Source organism: Contarinia nasturtii, unplaced genomic scaffold, assembly GCF_009176525.2.
Source record: "Contarinia nasturtii isolate CC-2019 unplaced genomic scaffold, AAFC_CNas_1.1 Cnas_scaffold_350, whole genome shotgun sequence".
NCBI classification, from domain to species: domain Eukaryota; kingdom Metazoa; phylum Arthropoda; class Insecta; order Diptera; family Cecidomyiidae; genus Contarinia; species Contarinia nasturtii.
The window spans coordinates 1,330,379-1,349,127 of NW_022197705.1; the positions used below are offsets into that span (position 1 = coordinate 1,330,379).

Genomic DNA, 18,749 nt, shown 5'->3' on the forward strand with positions numbered 1-18,749 from the left:
TATTTAGTTTGGAAACTTGTTCATTCACAGGCTGCACACACATTCGATGATAATTAGATTGAATTTTGTTGTCTCATAAGTATGAATCATTCGTTCGATGACAGCGATCTGTGTGTTTTAAATTCGAATGAGTAAGAAATTCTTACTAAGAATGTAAAATTTGCTTTTGTTTTTATACAGAGTGCATTGTACACGCTGTGTTCTGTTATTAACATCTTGTGACCTACAGAGCGGTACTGTGCCCAAGCATGAATCAACTAATAAGCATAATTGTGTGTGTATTTCGTCGTTTGGTGTCTTAATTAACTTGCATCAAGTTGAATTAATTCATTGTATTTTATTACTAGAGCGAGGCGAACGAGCGAGTAATGTGTTTGCAGCGGTTTGCAGTGCACATTGTATTATATATTTGCACAAAATAAATGGGATAAGAGTGAAAAATGATCATTTAAATAATAATTGGTGTACGAAAAGTTTATTTTATCCAGAATAAAAACACAAGAACAAACTCAACTGGTTCAAGGAATTATTAATTTCTATTAATGAACATGAACATTTATTTTATTCTTTTCGAAAATAAATCCAAAAGAATAAGACGTAAACGGTAGTTTCGTTGATGTTTGGCTCATTAGGTTTTTCGTTGGCTTTGGTAACGTTGATGGATGTCTTTTATGTCATTATTTGGGCAATAATTACCGTTGTGCGAAAAGTAAATAACCATAAAAGCGGATCTGTTTGGACCGAATGAAGTGCGAAGAAGAGAAAAAAAGAGATTAGGAAATGGCAAAGAAATGTTATATTCCACCGAAATGTTGGATCTTTAAAAGCAAAAAAAAATTAACACACGTACGCGATGCTTGAGCTTAATTATTGTGAGTACGAATTTCTCATACCACAAAATATGGAGCTTAAGAAACATTAACCGTTTTAAGTTGCGTTTCTTACACATGTATGAAAACCATAATGTTATATGTGAATACAGTGTAGAAAAAAAGTTGAGTTAACAACTGTATACAATTAAATAAATTCGATAGAAATACACATACACACTCAGACGCACACAAATATATAAACAAATACATGAAGGCGATTGCGATGAGCGCGCGAAGAGCGAATAAATGAGAAAGACTGCAATGGTAACTGTGGCTAAGACAGAACGACTGAATCAGTATCGAATTGGACTACACAACCTGCAGACACGAAAAAGTTATTTCACGTAAACACGGTTGGCTTTTGGTCTGGTCGATCAAAGTGTACACCCGAGCAAAGCGCAACAGAAGTAAGCGGTAACTTGTGTGCTATTACACACCGCACTGTGTATTGGGCGTTGGCGATCTACTACGTAGAGTTTTAACCATAAAAAGTGTTCCCTTCAAATCATTAGTTTTTTATAATAATATTTAATTTTTTTTCGAAAAAATAACGCAATTTTCCAATTGCAAATGAGTTTCTAAACATTGTTCAAATATTTATGTGTGTCAGTTGATATTCACATTTCTGTTATCTTATCTGTGTTTTATGTGGCTTTATCGCTGTGTTACTCACCGATTTCAATGGCTGAAAGCATAATGTGTGCCAATAAGAACCGATAGTTGTGTGTAATCCACATTGGCACGCAATTTAACCAAAAAAAAAATCAAGACGAAACTTCAATTCCATTTGGAGTCGCAGGTGAATCATAAACAAAGCGATCTCCCAAAACGGAGCGAAGTGAATCGCTAGTCAATTCGTTTTGTGTGTATGTGTATAGATGCAAGTGTTTGAGTGTATCGTTTTCAGTTTTTAAAAAGGTATTTCGAAATTTGAAGGTAAAAAAGAGCGAATTAAGTCAACACAACTATTCACGATATAGCAAAAGAATGTGGTGGTGTTTGTGTGAATGTAAAGGTGCATTTATCGTTATAAACGTTTAAAGTTCTGTTTCGTTTGTTTTGTTGTGTGAAGTTGTTGTTGTGAATATCAATGCGAGAGAGAGTCATGAGAAGTGGCACACTTTGTGATTTGTGTTTAGATGAGAGAGAAAAAAATGTATAATGTTGGGAAATAACGATGAAAGAAAAAGTGTGTGGAGAAAAAAAAGATGAAGCAAAAACATGGTACACGGTACATCCAATTCTGTGTTTGTGCTCGGTTAATTTCGATTGCACAATATCTTGATTGAAAAAGTGAAACTGTGTGCTACGCAGCACACATACTACATACGTTTAGAGAGGAATAGTTTTACAAACGCGATTACGATGGATAAACAACAATTATGAATATTCATATTTTAATTTTACAAACATGCAACATGTAGTGTGCATTTTTTCAATTTAAATATTTGTTCCAATTTTGTGCTCACAAGTAGAGAATAAATAACACACAAAAAATAAAATAATTCAATGAATTCGATTTGTTTGAAAGTGCGTGATCGTTTTTACTTTGTAAAAAACGCTGTTTGGTGTAATGGAGAAAAGTTTTTTTTAAAAAACCAGTCGATATCGGTGCCTCCAATATTTAATGTTGTGTAGTTTGAAGCATACGCTTTTGCATTTCATGAAGAAGCATCGCAAAAGAAAACAATGAAAATGGTGAAAAGTGAAGAGCGAGACTCGAAAACGGCTAAAAATACCGCATACTTCTCTTACCACTCGTGCATGTATTTGTGTTTGTTTGTGAGCTCAAGAAGTTTTCTAAAGAAAAGACGAAAAATGTCCAAAAGTCTCTGTTTCTCTTTCTTTCTTCAAAGAATTTGTGTTCTTACAGTTGTAGGGTTTTTTCAATTTCTCTTTGGTCAGCGATTTTAACGACTATAATTCCATACGAAGCTGTCCACAGTCTTCGCTTCACACATTTTAAGCAATAATTCTCAAAACATTGGGCTGCAATTTTAGAGGCAATTTCATTGATATGTTTGATTCTAAAATAAAAAAAATATGTCTTTGCTGGCGACAGATAAACATATAAAAGAACAAAATTAACGTTGTGTTTACGGTGTGTGAAGAACTTGTGTGCAATATAGACTTATATGCGTGTTTGTTGTTTATATTTCGTATACTAAAAAAATATAAAACCTGTTTTTACCGAATGCTACATAAAAGTCAAAACGCACACGCTGAAAACTATAGAAACTCGTCGTATACATTCACATTTATTCTCTTTCATTCGATCGCTCTCATGACAATATGTTCGCTATTGAATTTTTCTGTTGTTGAATAATAACATATTGCGAATGTGAACGATTGATGAGGTTGTGTGCGTGACGGTGTGGGTCAATATTAACAAATTCATTTTTTCGTTCTTGTATTGGCTTCATATAAAATTTTATAATATATATATATGATGAACGACAGTCTCAATATACTCAGGTTTTGTTTTCGTTGTCTGGTCTAAAGTAAATTAATAATTAAATGAAACGTGTGCTTCGTTTAATGACACCAGAAACGCGCATTGAATATAGGTATCGTTCTATTCTATTCATACCAAAGCTGGTGTTTTTGTGAATTTGTATTGAGGTGTGTCGGTTTACAAAAATTACTCAATACCGTCTTTCCGCTCTTTCTTTTATATTACAAAGTTGTTGTACATTTTTTTCTTCAATCGACCGTTGTTCTTCTTTTTTGCCATTAACTCAGTATTTCGGTATACTTTCATTGTGAAAATTTCACGGTTTTCGATCGATTATGTTTGGTTTATTCACCTCAAGTTTTGTTTACAGTCTCTATGTTGACTACTCGGAAAACTTCAAAATAAATTTAATTATTGTATTGCGCATATTCAATTTTACCATGACGCTCAAGTGCTGAACTTTTAAAAATCCGATACAATGTTTCTATGACGACGAAATAATGTTGCACTTTTTTGCGAACGTTAAAGGTGCAGTCAATTTGTGTGAGTCATTATGCTGACTAAATAAAAACTGAGCCATGCAGCTCAAATCAATTTATTTGAGGTTTTGTGATTTGAAAAACTCACATAAAATATGCATGACGCATTATAATTTTCAAAATATTTCTTACATTTTTCATCGAATGATTTGAATTATTGTAGTCCAAAAAAAATCATTTATTTGAGAAGGACAGTTCAAATAAATCACTTGATTCTATTTGAGAAAAGATGATTAGAAATGAACAAAATCAATCTCGATATTTTGAAAATTTTTGAATTTATTAATGAGTTTTTATGCATTTTCAGAAGCCTTAGTGCAGTGTTATCGGCCAATGAAAACAAAGAAAGTGTGTAATAGAAACGCATTCCACAAGCCACATTATGGTCAAGTAGTGATAAGTGTATGAATTGAACCCAGTTAATTAAAAACCCAGCCATTAAAACAGTTAAATAGATTTAACTCCTAACAAAATGCCATTGACTATGAATCATGCTAAGAGGGCGATAAATCACCAGCGAAAACAAATTTTCAAGTGCAAAAGTGTTTTGAAAAAGAGGAAATTCAATGAAACCAGACACTTGAGCTGGCACAATTGGATGCTTTGTGTCGTATTTTTAGTTTTGCCATATTTATGTGAGTGTCAGCTGTATTCAACGCGCGATCCGAGATGGTACAGTCGTGAAGGAGACTATAATTATCAATGGCCAAATCCAGGCGATCCAGAATATCGGTAAATTTAAATAAATTGTTTGAACTTTATTTTTCTCGAATTTGAATTTAACTTCTGTTTCGAAGTAATATACACATAAAAATCGTATATGGGAAACAAATGGCAAAAATAAACAATAAAACTTCATTAGTCGACAAAATGCAGACATGTACGGAGTATGCAAATTTACTAACAGGAACCATGCATGAGCAATCATGTGCAGTTCATGTTTTATTTAAATTTTTGCATACATATGTGTTTACACTTTTGTCTTATTCTGTTTTTGTGTTATGCAGGACATATACATATAACGATCGCAGATATGGACATTATCAGCCAAATGGTTACGGTTACCAATATCCTGGACAAAAACTTCCGTCTCAATACCCACAGGGTGTTCCTCTTGGTGAAGATAAATTCAAATATGATCCGGTTAGTACTGCTGAAATTATAAACAAGTAAAAAATAAAATAAAATGCAATATACATTTTTATTCATCAATATCAGAATAATCCACAAAACGTTCAAACTCCATTCCCTGGAATATTGGGTGGATGGAGAGAGGATTTACAAGGTGCGCAAAGACGTGATTCGTTGCTATTGGACCGAGATGTTTTTGTGACAACAAACTATGGTCAAGTGCAAGGATTTAAGGTTCGATTGTATGACGATCCCGATCCGAAAAGTTTTTACCGTCCTTGGCACAGTCAAGTTGATCGCATAACAGGTGAATGCTCAGTATTTTTGGGTATTCCATATGCTCTGCCACCCACAATGGAGGGACGATTTAAGCCACCTCGACCACATCGTGGTTGGCAATTAATGCAGGCCGTAGATTTTGGTCCAGCATGCCCACAACCAGTAAGATATACAGGTGCCACAAAAGGTATCCGCGACATGGACGAAGGTAATTTCAATTTGATGTGAAATAATTATTAATAATTAATGTTAAATTTTATTATTCATTGATTTTTCAGACTGTTTGTACCTCAATGTGTTTTCACCCAGTGTAAAGGCTGGAATCGCTCAAAAATATCCAGTCATGGTTTATATTCATGGTGGTGATTTTTCACATGGCGCCTCAAATACATTTCCCGCCCATGTAATGGTGACATTTTACAAGGTGGTTGTGGTAACCATAAACTATCGATTGGGTGCACTCGGCTTTTTATCGACTGGAGATGAAAATTCACCCGGGAATTATGGTATATTGGATCAATCGATGGCATTAAAATGGGTGTATGATAACATTGAATTTTTCAACGGAGATCGTCAGTCGATAACTTTGTTTGGTCCAGGCGCTGGAGCAGCATCGGCGGGCTTATTAATGGTGGCCCCTCAAACTCGCGACATTGTAACTAAAGTAATAGCCACAAGTGGATCTGCGCTAGCCGATTGGGCTTTAATTCAAGATAAATATCGAGCTCAAAATACAACACGTGTGTATGCACAGCTATTGGGCTGTTCAATTGAATCGTCATGGAAAATTGTCAACTGTTTGACACGAGGTAGAAGTTTTTATGAACTTGGCAACGCTGAATTTAATCCACAAGTTGGAAATATTCCATGGGGCCCTGTCCTTGAAAATAATTTCACATTTCCAGGAGATAACTGGTATGAAGGATTGCTTTTCTATTTTTGATTCTTTTTAGATTATTGACTAATTGTTTTTCGATTATTCGTTCTTTTCGTTTGTGATTCTCCCCTTAGGTATGAAGGATGGCGAGAAGCAGATTGGCACTTTTTGAGTAAAACGCCAGAAGAACTCATTAGAAAACGTCAATTTAATCCAAAATTACATTATATGACAGGTGTTACAATGCAAGAAGCTGCCTATATTATTTGTGAGTAAAATTAAAACAAATATTGACCAACAAAAATAATACACAAGCAATAATTTATACCATTTTAATCTGATTTCAGCACAAAATGAAACACTGTCCCCATACTACGAAGTGACCGAAAAGTTTTTCGATCAAAAAGTTAAAGAGCTGGTTTTACGATATAACTATACATTGAATCCAATTGGAGTATACGAAGCGGTAAAATATATGTATACATATTGGCCTAATCCGAAAAATACAACATTTATTCGTGAACAATATATTCATGTAAGTTACTTTTTATCCCATTTTTTCACTCAATTTCCCTCAAAATTCAGTTATTAATTTATTTTGCGTATGTGTGTTTTTTGTGTTCGCGAAACAATGTAGCTATTGTCTGACTTTTGGTACCGAGCACCGGTCGACAAAATGGTGAAATTGCTTGTTCAGCAAAAAGTGCCAGTTTATTGGTATGTAATGAATACAACGGTTGAAGCATTTAAGCTGCCAGAATGGCGAAAAGTGTCACACGATGCAGAGCATTTCTTCTTGACTGGCGCACCATTTATGGATACCGAATTTTTCCCAAAGAAATTGCGTTTGGAGCGAAATATGTGGACCGACAATGATCGAAATATGAGTCATTTCTTTATGAAAACATACACTGATTTTGCTCGCTACGGAAACCCGACACCACAACAAGTGCTTGGCATTCATTTCGATATGGCAAAAGATGGCGAATTAAAATATTTAAATTTAAATACGACATACAATTCATCGATATTACTGAACTTTCGACAAACCGAATCTGCTTTTTGGTCTCAGGTAAATTGCCAATAGCAATAGCGCTTGGTGTTGTTTTTTGAATATCGTTGCCAATCGAAATTTCAATTTTTTTTCCTCTTTAGTACTTGCCAACTGTGATTGGGGTGCTTGTACCGACATATCCACCTTCAACGGAATGGTGGTGGGAGCCAAGGGAACCTTTGCAAATAGCATTTTGGAGTATGACGGGAGCATGCATGTTCCTAATGGTTATTGTTGTCATGTGTTGCATACTATGGAGGAACGCTAAAAGGTAAATTGCTTTCATTGCATTCTCCCTTTTTTTTTGCTCAATGCCAAACGGTAAATTGAGCCAAATTTTGGAATTTTATTCGAAGTGAATTGCTTTTATGGCATTTTTTCGTATGATTTTAGACAAGCCGACCGATTTTATGACGGTGATATATTTATTGATGCCGGTGAATCGGATGCTGTGCTTGGCATCGAAAATAAAGGAGCACAAACCAATCCGTTACGAACGCCGGATAACATCTACGAATTCAAGGATACAAAGCCACCGAAATCAATTCAGGATACAACATCACTTCGTTCACCCAGTTCGTTGGGAATTACTCAAACTACGAAAACAAACAGCCAAACGTCATTGCATAGCGGTGCAATTTCGCTGAAAGAATCACCTGTTACTCCAACACCGCGTGATACAATCGACAAAAAGTTTAATGACCGTAGTATATCGACAAATCCACGCGGAAGATATGAAGATGGTCGTAATCTATTAAGTAATTATGAAAAATCACGCGAAACTATTTCAACTGACGAAAGTCCAACTGAGTACAAATTGTCAACGACGCCAATTCCAACGACCCGTAAAAGTATTAAATCGAGTAAAACTCACCTCATTGAAGGTATCCCACAAACAGAAGTTTAATTCAAAACAGCAAACATTTAATAGGCTGATTTTTTTTAAGGATTTTAAATGTGTAAGAAAAAAGTTCTTTTCATCAGTTACATCATTTTTCACGAATTTATTGAAATAATATCTCTTCTGATAACATTTGTCACTAACTATTATTACTTCTTTACTTCAGTGTAGTGCCACCAATAATATATTTTGTAAAAAAAAAACACAAAATCAATAAACGCGAAACCGATGAGCTTAGAACAAAAAAGATAATCAAAATCAACAATTAATCATCCATTTATCATTTAGTCACATGAATAATAAAATAAAAGAATGAAAAAAGTACATTCATTTCTTCTTAAATTGTATGTTCATCAACTGGACATTTTGGGTGTATAATAAATAGGCTCAGTTTGTAATAAACTATGTATCCATTTCGGTTTTAGTAATCTATAATTAAAATTATGTTAACCATGTTATTTCTTTCATTCGTACACGGGATAGTGCTTCTTCTATATGTTCGGCGATTTCATGTTGGAAAATAATATCTTTATTTTAAAAAAAATAATTTTATCCACATTGAAATACCTACTGAGAATTTCATTTAAAGACTATTGCTTCTTCTGTTTTGTAACGATTTTTCTTAAATTTGTTTTGAGAGAATTTTTGCTTTCGTCTTAATTTTAAATTCGATTTTTTTTTTCGGTGATAGGTGTAATTTGTCATAGTTGACAATTGGAATAGTGTTTTGTTTTTGTTTCATTTAAACACAATGAGTATGTGCACCGTTTTGATCACATTGAAAAACCGAATTAAAAACATATAGAACGTAGATCTCATCGATACATTTGCTCGATATAAAATAAATGCAAAGAAAATAGTTGAATGGTTAAATGTAATTGAATTGAAGCAATAATACTGTGAAATAAAATGTGCTCTTTAAAAGTGCCTTAACCAAATCAAAAGGTATATAGTATGTTTCGGACAGCTAAATTTCTATGCAAAGAATATTGGCCGAATGCACGAAACCAATTGTTGTTAACCAGATTCTTTATTTGTATTTATATTAACTACATTGACTATGCGTCTCTCTTTAGAACGATATTAGATTTTCGCATAATTCGTATTGATTTTTTTTTTCATTTAGTATGGTCTATATAAATGTAATTTGTGTACTTCATCTATAAGTTCATTTTTTCCTAAGTTTATATTTTAGTTTTATGTATTGTGTTAAGTATGTCCACGTACTGTTTTGTATTTGTGTATCGTCGACCTTATCCGTCCGTCCAATCGTGCATAGTTTTAGTATAGTAGGTTTGTAATTTGAATCGTTTTGTGCTCGTAACGCGTTTTAACGACAGTGCAAATCAATTTTAATTTTTTGAATAATAGTTTCGTTAGTTTGTAATTTCATTTTTTGATTATTAAAACGTAGTAGATGTTTAAGATTCATTTAAGCTATTATTTCCATATAGACACAACAGATATAGGGCGTAAAATTTTAAAAGATGTAAATAAACTCGAGATATATATGTTCGGCTTAAAATATACAAATATCGCGATATAGTATTTAAAGGAATTTTTCCATGAAAATAAAACGCATAAATCGTATCCATAACATCGATTTAATCATAAAAATCAAACTAAAACAACTTAAACAAACATGATGTAGAGTAGTTATACAAAGAAAACAGATTTTGATAAATGTATTTTCTTAAAATATATAACATTGATGCAAAACTATGAATAAAGTGGAATAATAAAATTCAAAATGATGACAAACTTTGATTTGTTTTAAGAAAATTCCATTATGTTGTTGTGAAAAATTGTTTGCATTGAAATGCCGAAACCACAATTTGGTATGTCTTTAAACTTTGAAATTCAATTACTGTCGACATCCACAGTTTTCAGGACACTCACTTATCTGGATTTTCGGTCGATTAGTCATGGCTTGTGTTTGATGTTAGCTTTGCGCGTTAAGTTGAACCTCAAAATCTTATTTGCCAATGTTCGCGTGTATGCGTTTATATTTCTGTCTGTGCAAAATGCAGTCATTCTAATTACGCTGAATGTGATGCAATTCGTATGTGCAATTCTTGTTTTGTTCAAGTTTGTTTATGCTGTGGTGTTTTTTTTACGCTGTCGTGTGTTTATGTAAATTATCTGTAATTCTTGTCTCTCGCGAGCAGTTTTTCTCGCTTCTTTTCTCTCTTCGGAAAACTTAGTTATAAATTTCATCTTGACTGGCTCTGTTCAATATTCGTTGTTGTGTTGCCAAAAATGTACTCTCTTGATATTTTTACTTCGTTCCACTCTTCAATTTCTATCGTTGCTGTTGTTTGCTTGGTTTGATGAGCAAATTCAACGAGAACGAAAATCAGGTCACTTAAAGTTTCCACTAAAGTTCTTCAGTTTCTGCTTATCGAAATGAAGCAACTTATGAGAATGTATGCTGAACTTTCAAATGGGTGGAGAATATTATGAAATTCAACAAATTAACCATTTTTGTTTCAACTATTTTCTCTCTTTCCCAATCTCCCACTGACACAAACATACATACTGTCTTTCTTTCCCGTTTCTTTCTCATGTTCGCTACGAAAGTTAGCTTCGTTTTGTGTTTACTTGGTTCAGGAATGTGAAATTGATTTTCGTTGTGAGACAATGTCATTTTGCGAAATGATTGGCGACGAGATATAGGAAATTCGATTGAAAGTGCAACGTTGATAAATAGTGGAAGTTAGAAAGCGATAACAGTGTTGATGATATTAAAGCCATCCCTGATAGTTAATATGTCCGCGTACTGGTGTTACATTGGGCAACTGTGGTATATCGTGTGAGCTAGACTCGTTTAGGGAATGTGTCTGTCGCAACAATGGATCCAGTAGTGCCGTCGAAAATTTTACACTTTCGTCGGTTGTTGAAGGAGTCAATCCTTCATGTTGTGATGATTCTGGACTTTTACTTGTTTGTTCACCGTCATGCGTTTGACTTTTCTCGTCTTCCGCACGTGATGGCACACTCGATGCTCGTTTAAGGATCTAACCAATTGGAAAATAAAATGTTGCAAATATGCAAATTTAACTATGTGCAATATTGAAATGTACCTTTTTACTTGGACTAGATTCGGTTTTTGATGGTGCCGATGGCTCTAAAACAGGACTTGTATTTCGACTTTTGCTGAACTTTTTCCGCTTTCGTTTTAGCGCAGCCAAGGCGCCGAATCCTTTTCAGGAAAAAAAGAAACATTCGAAAAGTGAATTTTAATGGACGCAGTTGAGTGTGCACAGATAAAAAAGGACATGCATTCAATTAGCAACTCAATGAGAAATAAAAGAGATAGACATTCCAACAGATTTTATCGATTCGTGCTCACTTACAACCTACATAAAACATGCAAATGTGTTTATGAATGTCTATAGCATTATGTTAAATGCTATTAAAAAAAAAATAAAATAATCTGAAAGTTAAATTCAAACACAGAATGACAATGAGTTCAAGTCACTACATCTACTACCATATAAATGCGCATGATGGTCTTTGTTTTTATATTTAGCAGAAGAAGAAGAAGATTTAGTAGTAGGAGCGGTGTTAACGTCAGGTTTGTCCATACTTGGATTTGAATCAGTTGGAGATGCAGTGACACCTTCGTCGGAACCGGCACTATTGCTTCGACTGGCTGATCCTTTATTGTTGTTCGCACTGTTTGCAGGTATTGAATTGCATACGGAATCTTCGGAGCGTGATCGTCCAATAAAACGTGATACACTGCCGGTGCCATGACGTGCCGCTTCAATCAATGTACCTTCAATTTTAGTTGATTTATTTTGATGTTTCGCATGCGTATTGTATGTATTTGTTTGGATAGGTGAGTATCGTAAGTAAACAAAAAAGATGCACATCGAAAATTAGTAAATGTATTTTGATTAGAATGGTTTTTCTCTTAATTCGATACACGTAAATTGTTATTCAATTACCCCATCGTCTCTTTTGCGATGTATTGCGTAGTTTCGATCCAATTTTACCCAAGCGCCCAATGGTGCCAAACGATTCACTGAACGAACTCTGTGACGACGAATATTGTTGCATTGAGTACATTGTTGGATTTCGTCGAGGTGTAATTCCAGATTGATTGGCATTCAGTAGGCCCGCAAATGTTGATCCATAGTAGTCGCAATTTTCGCTGCCTGAATGAAATGGTGACATGAATTCGGCTACTGGAGCTAATGCATTCATACCTTGTGTACTTGTCAACGCTAAATTGAATCCTTTCATCAAGCGTCGTTCCTTTTGACGATTCTTCTTTCCTCCTGTCAAAAGACCAACAACAAAATATAATTTAATGTGATGTTTAACTCCATCTGTTTATATGATGTTTGGTGCCTGGCGAACTTTTTTCGTGTACTCTCATGCGCGAGAACGCGTTCTAATGTGAACTGAAGCAATACTAATATTTGGCATTCAGAGTTTTACAAACAAAGAACGGATTAGTCAAGACAGAAATTTATGTACTATATTCTGGGTGTAAAGAGCGCAAGGTAGTAAATATATAACGATGAAGTCTGTCATATTAACACAAACTGTCGAAATACTGAACAAAAAACTATGTACTGAGTTGACACACATAGATTCATGAGCAATAACTTGGGCTCGAACATTCTTCTGCTTGTTTATACAATGTACTTATATTCTAATGTATTTAAATATGCTCACTTAAGTTTGAATGCCTACCAATGTAACTGAATTGATGTTGATACCTTTGTAAATGGATTTGTGTCAGACCTCATCAAATCAAACACTTCAGTGCACGTATTCCAGCATGGACGTCAACGCGTAATTTCAATTAAAGTTTTACTAGAATATGTGCTTTTTTTCATTTTACTGATATCAAATGTTGGCTTAAAGCTTATTTTGCGAATCATTAATGTTTCGTCTAAAAAAATTTGAACGAGAATTTTATGGAAAAATAATATGAAAATTTATGGGACACATTGAAACAGTGTGTAATAAAATTCTTTTTTATTTGTTGCTATTAAAATAACGCAGCCGTCTGAACTTTGGCAATTGTGGACGTGTTGGTATACGAAATGCACAAAATGCGGACAAAATATTCACGTAACAAAAAAAACAACAACTATAAAATTGCTCAACAAGTACCAGAATGTGCGCAACACCCTTGGGTGCGTTGGCACATGACGATCCGGTTAAATTTACAGCTCGTTTCCCATTCTTGGTTTAATATTTTATGCTTATATAAATTTTATCCTCTGAAATGCTCTATTTTTCTGTTTCTTTCCGTTTCATTTTTTCCTATTCATGTTCAGTTTGTAGATAGATCAGTAAGTGAATCTAACATTTCAGCGTACGGCTTTAAAAAAGATTTTTTTGGCAAAAGAGTGGAACAATGTTTTGTACGACTGCCATAAATTATGTTGGCGCAGATGCTTCTGACATTTTCAGCGAAAATGCTATCATGTCAAAGCTATACGTATTGAGTTTTGTTCTTATTCTTTTGAAGCCACTAAGCAAAATGGCACATACACTTGAAAATGTCTTGAATATATATAACTGTATTTAAAATGACATATCACATTTGGCTCAATTTAGAAATGCATTAACTGAACCGCTAGTAAATTTGCTCTACATAATATATATTTTCTTCTTTGGTTTAGTTGAGTTCGCTGACTATTTCAATTTCCTATCACGCGAGCAAACATCACGAAAACCGTGTTCAATTTACCGAGTGAATTGCATCGAAAAATATGTATTTTTATCGTTAGAAAAACATCTTTTTGTACATGAATTGCTTTTTTTACTTACCAGCTCCTTGTCCTGACACAGTACTTGTGTTCATGCCGCTACCTTTGAGTATCTCAACAATTTCGCAACGAAATGCCGAAATATCTTGCTTGATTTCGTTTACATCATCCTCTGTGACACCTTGCGATTCAGCCTTACGCTGCTGTACTGTTACATAGCGACGCACCAAATTTCGCATAATTTGCTGTTCGCCAAACAGAGTAATCATCGTACCACAAACAAAAGAAAATATGGAATAAGAACGTGCGACAACCAAAAATTCAGTATTTACACAATGGGATTGTTTGATTTCCATACTACAAGAACACACGCTGTAATACGGTGTGTATGTGAAGCTTATTGCTTGTACTGTAGTTGCACACAAAGCAAACATGGATGTGGCCATGTACCGCCATCCGTTTCAACACTCACCTGGTATTTAAATTCCCGTTCATTTGCTTGTTTTGCTTTCTTCTGCGTCAAAATGAAAAAGAAAAACAGCACAATAATCGAATGAGCTTGGTAAAATTGAATTAAATGCATCATAAATGGGAGCAAAAATGAAATGTCACATTTAACATGAAAGGGAGGAATACATAAAAATGTTTTCAATTTGCACGACAAACAACACAGGCATTGATATAAATCTGTTGACAAATCATTTGCTTTTACACTTTTCGAGTGTTTTTATGTCACCAATGAAGAATATCGTAATTCAATGCATATACAATGTAATTTTGGGAAATAGTTTTTCTATCGAGGAAATTCCGAAATGTGTTTTAACCAAATTTTAAGACCGCATAAATCGGAGGTTCGATATTATGTTTTATATTTTCTCTGATCTACATTTATAATAATGTTTGATTTACACTCGAATATTTTTCCGTTCTCATGAATTTCCTGAAGATTTCTTCCAAGAAATCAGAAATAATGCAAACAAAATTATGTAAATGATAACAATCATAATGTCTACGTAGAAATTTATTTATTTAATGATTCAATTCTGGTTTGTTTTATTTTCTTTCAACTACATTTCTTCGTCCTTATCACAGTACGGTATCAGTATATGCAAAAGTTTCTGTTGTGGAATTCAACTTCATTTTTCATTCGTCTCTCATCTTGAACATTCGTCGACAAAAGTCACAAACCTTCCATGTTTATTTCACTTTTCGAAGTTATTATTATCATTTCATATCATAATTTACGGTGCTGGTGTGTCTTATGGAATCCAGGACTTGAGTGCGTTGGTGCAATAATGAATGACAAACATGTATGATGGCTCATATGTTTGTCTTTTGTGCAAACAATCCAAATTACAATGATGGACGTGTCTTTTTTTTTGTCATATACTCAAATCATCTAGAGAGTTTTGTTGTGTTTTAGTTTGGTGCTAAATAATATTTCACAAAAGATTTGACACATGTACAGAGTAGAAAAACAGTGTAATTCAACACATGGCTCAAATCATCGTACATTTAATGTTCAACCAAACTCTGCGAATAATGAATTTAGCAGCCGTCACTCAATATGCGGTGTATATGCGGAGTATGAAACATATTAAGCAAGGATATTTCCAAAGAGACACTCAACCAAGAAAATATGGAAAATCATTGTAGGTGTGAGTAAGTTACAGCACTAAAATATCGGTAGATTCAATGAACATTTTTTTATATACTAACTCGAAGAAAACTCATTAAAAAAGACAATTATTTTACGATTGATGCGCCAAATCCCTATTTATTCCATTGTTGGCATGGGCACATTTTTTTATTGCAATATATATTTAATATGATTCGTGATTTCCTGCTTGAAAAACGATGAAATTGTAATTTGGGACATTGTTGCCTATTCCTAATTGTAGATTATTTCTGCACCGACGTAGTGTCTCTTTTCGTAGTTGGTATGCATGGAAAAAGAATAAGACTTCAACATCACGTAAAGTATTTTTTTTTCTTGTAATGTTTCACAGATTAAACGCTTTTTCATTCTCGAACGTGATGGTGTGCACGATGAATAAACATAACGAGAAGTAAACACACAACCGGAAAAATACTGATGAACACAACGTTATATAGGCTGTGTCACAAAAAGAACTAGGTGATGAGCGAAAAAAAAACAAGTCGTTTGCAAGACATATTATTATCTGAGGACAGAGTGGATAATAGAAAATGGCATTTGGATCCGACCCCTTATCGTTTCGCGTCGACATTGACAGTGAAACGAGAGACATGTAAATCGTTTTTCCTTTACTAACGATGAACAGTTCGGATTATCACATTTGGTGCTCATAATGGTTATATTCGGTTATATTTCAGTAGCATCAATTACGGCATGTCGATGTGTTTCATCGTAAAAGTCATTTGTTCTTTGTTTTTCTTTCGGGATGATAAAACAAATCAAATACTTTATTCATGTTTAATTTAACATTTCAATTAAATTGGATTGACTGGAAAAATGCAATTTTTCGTATAATAATGAAACATTCTAATCTAAAATGACTCACCCGAATGGTTTTCATGTGTTCTTTTTTTATGGTTTTTGAACGGCCGAAAAACTTTTTCTTCATCCACTCAAAAATGTACCAAATTGATTTGGGAGCTGGTATAACATTAAACGGTGGTGGAGCGGTACCGCCTTCTTCAAAATAACTGATCCATAATCTAGATCTTGCGAATTTCCATTCCACATCAGCCCGTTCCTATCACAAGGACAAAAAAAAATGGAAAAGAAAAAAAAAAGAATAAAATAAAAGAAAAATGAGCAAGCACGTAGCAACAGAAGCATAAAACAATAGAATGATAAATCATTTTATGATGGAAAATTATGTTGAAAAAATAGAATCAACAATATTTCTTTCATAGTGACACAACTGTCGAAAGGGCTACTGGTCAGTTATGGATCTTTTAAAAATTGATGATGCTGAACCATATCAGTTTGAACAATGAACATTACCACCATCTGAGGTACAACGATGGGATATAAATGTACTTTTAATCGTGTTGAACTGACATCATGGTTTTTTATTCGTCTTTTCTCGTTTTGCTTTACATTGGAATTCAAAATAAATGTTTATATGACGTAAATAGAAGCTCACCGATATCAACTGATACGAATGATTCATCATTGCAATGAGAAGATTTAGTAGCACCACGATGTTTATCACAGAGTATGTTCCGAACATCAGCATACCCCAGAACCGTGTAAATATTTTTATGCCTTCCAATTCAAAGCTGTCCAAGTCGACCAAACCAAAAACGGCCCAGAACAGAGTTTGTGTTGTTTCAAATAAGCTGTGGAGAAAAAAAAATGTGAATTCATTTAAGACAATGCTGTTGGCATCTTAAGTTCATATAAAACGTAAAATTCTATTAAAAAAACTTTGTCAGACGAATAAAAGAGAGTTTTCAATTCGAGATTTTCACTTTTTGAATCTTTTCAACTTTAAAATAACTTTTGAATGAATAGAAACCAAACGCGCAAAAAATTTGCACATTGTACAGTGTACACTGTGCAATAGTATACACATAAAGGGTTTATTTACTTAGCGAATCGTCTCCAAACATAGCAGGCATTATGGTCGGCTGCCATTGTTTGCGTATCATTCGGAGTAAAGTTATTGCTAAAATTCAATTCGGGGCAGCGTCTTTTTTCCAAGTCCGCATAGTACCTAAGGGCAAGTAAAACAAAAAGAAAACCAAATGAACAGCAAACGATAATAATATCGATACAGGAGAAAAAATAATAAAAAAAGTATTCACTTCGGTTTTATGGATAGATTTTTATACAAAGAGATAAGATACAATAAAATATAATTACCATAGCAACTGATTGAGACCTGAACTGAAGGCAAATAACACGAGCACATAGAGGAAGAAAAACTTCATGATGTCCATTACCTATATGCAATAATATTTTCAGTAATAAATGCTACTATGTATATGTGTCAGTTACAATATTATGTGGTATAATTACCATACGTGAAAGTGACACTTGAAGTGGCCCAAGATGGGGATTCACTGAGAATATGTAAACTAATTTCAGCGAACTGAATATATTCGCTGCACTAAATAGGCCCTCTGACATGGAAAAAAGAAGAGAAGAGCATCGAGTTAATTGAAATGCATTTCAATTTGTGCTGTAACAACAAGCGTTCAGAAAGACATACATTTATGCGAGCGATTGAATGATGCTTGCATCATTTGATGCGCATCGATTGTGCTGTTGCCATACATTCGGATCTTCGGCAGCGCACGAAGTGCTCCGAACGCATAAAGAAAGCACTAGCGATGCGCATCAAATGATGCAAGCATCATTCAATTGCTCGCATAAATGTATGTCTTTCTGAACGCTTGTGTAACAATGAAAACTTTTCAATAGAGTTGATCTAGTCTCAGAATGAGAGGAACCTATCGGATGCTAGAGAAAAAGCATTCACCTGATAACAACATTGGATCCCATGAATGCCACTGCAAATAAATATATATACCTTTATCAAAATACCTTTAACTTTATCACAATTTAACTCACCTGCTCGCGAGGCAAATCAGGAGCATTTTTATTGTTCACCATTTCTTTTTGTACTTGAAAATAAGAGACAACGCGTAAGGCGACCGTTGCCACGTATAACGAATTTGTTACAAAATCTATAACATTCCACATATCATTCACATATTCTTGAAGCCCAATGTCCCATAGTTGCTTCACTTCGCTCCATATCAAACCTGAACCGGAAAGAGGAGAAAATACGACATGGTATATGGGAACCGTTTACATAGAACAACTTACCGCTCACCCTGTAAATAAAAAGAAATGGTTATTTGAAATTGTGAGAACTATTTGCTTTCTTTTTTGCACATATTTTGTATA

At 34.1% G+C, this 18,749-nt stretch overlaps 2 protein-coding genes across 9 annotated transcripts in view; one reads left to right on the forward strand and one right to left on the reverse strand.

Annotated features, from left to right (window-relative positions):
* The first annotated feature begins 1,174 nt into the window (after positions 1-1,174).
* On the forward strand, positions 1,175-9,849 carry LOC116338343 (neuroligin-4, X-linked). Of its 8 annotated transcripts, none has more exons than XM_031763524.1 (10): positions 1,175-1,279; positions 4,174-4,598; positions 4,874-5,009; positions 5,085-5,484; positions 5,555-6,191; positions 6,288-6,421; positions 6,501-6,688; positions 6,791-7,225; positions 7,309-7,478; positions 7,601-9,849. In XM_031763524.1, exons 2-10 carry the CDS (start codon positions 4,339-4,341, stop codon positions 8,112-8,114), a joined length of 2,874 nt encoding a protein of 957 aa, XP_031619384.1. In that variant the 5' UTR covers positions 1,175-1,279; positions 4,174-4,338; the 3' UTR covers positions 8,115-9,849. The 8 variants fall into 8 exon arrangements, with proteins under 8 accessions (XP_031619384.1, XP_031619387.1, XP_031619385.1 ...); XM_031763527.1 differs by having other exon boundaries at positions 1,241-1,342; XM_031763525.1 differs by having other exon boundaries at positions 1,252-1,363.
* The window catches only part of LOC116338345 (transient receptor potential-gamma protein), a 17,425-nt gene continuing 6,962 nt past the window's right edge, over positions 8,287-18,749 (reverse strand). Inside the window, 13 exon segments of the mRNA XM_031763532.1 lie at positions 8,287-11,125; positions 11,192-11,310; positions 11,602-11,889; positions 12,062-12,394; positions 13,905-14,088; positions 14,316-14,357; positions 16,387-16,581; positions 16,978-17,173; positions 17,425-17,550; positions 17,700-17,779; positions 17,856-17,959; positions 18,319-18,349; positions 18,411-18,715. Coding sequence (XP_031619392.1) covers positions 10,853-11,125; positions 11,192-11,310; positions 11,602-11,889; positions 12,062-12,394; positions 13,905-14,088; positions 14,316-14,357; positions 16,387-16,581; positions 16,978-17,173; positions 17,425-17,550; positions 17,700-17,779; positions 17,856-17,959; positions 18,319-18,349; positions 18,411-18,715 — 2,276 coding nt within the window. The 3' untranslated portion in view covers positions 8,287-10,852.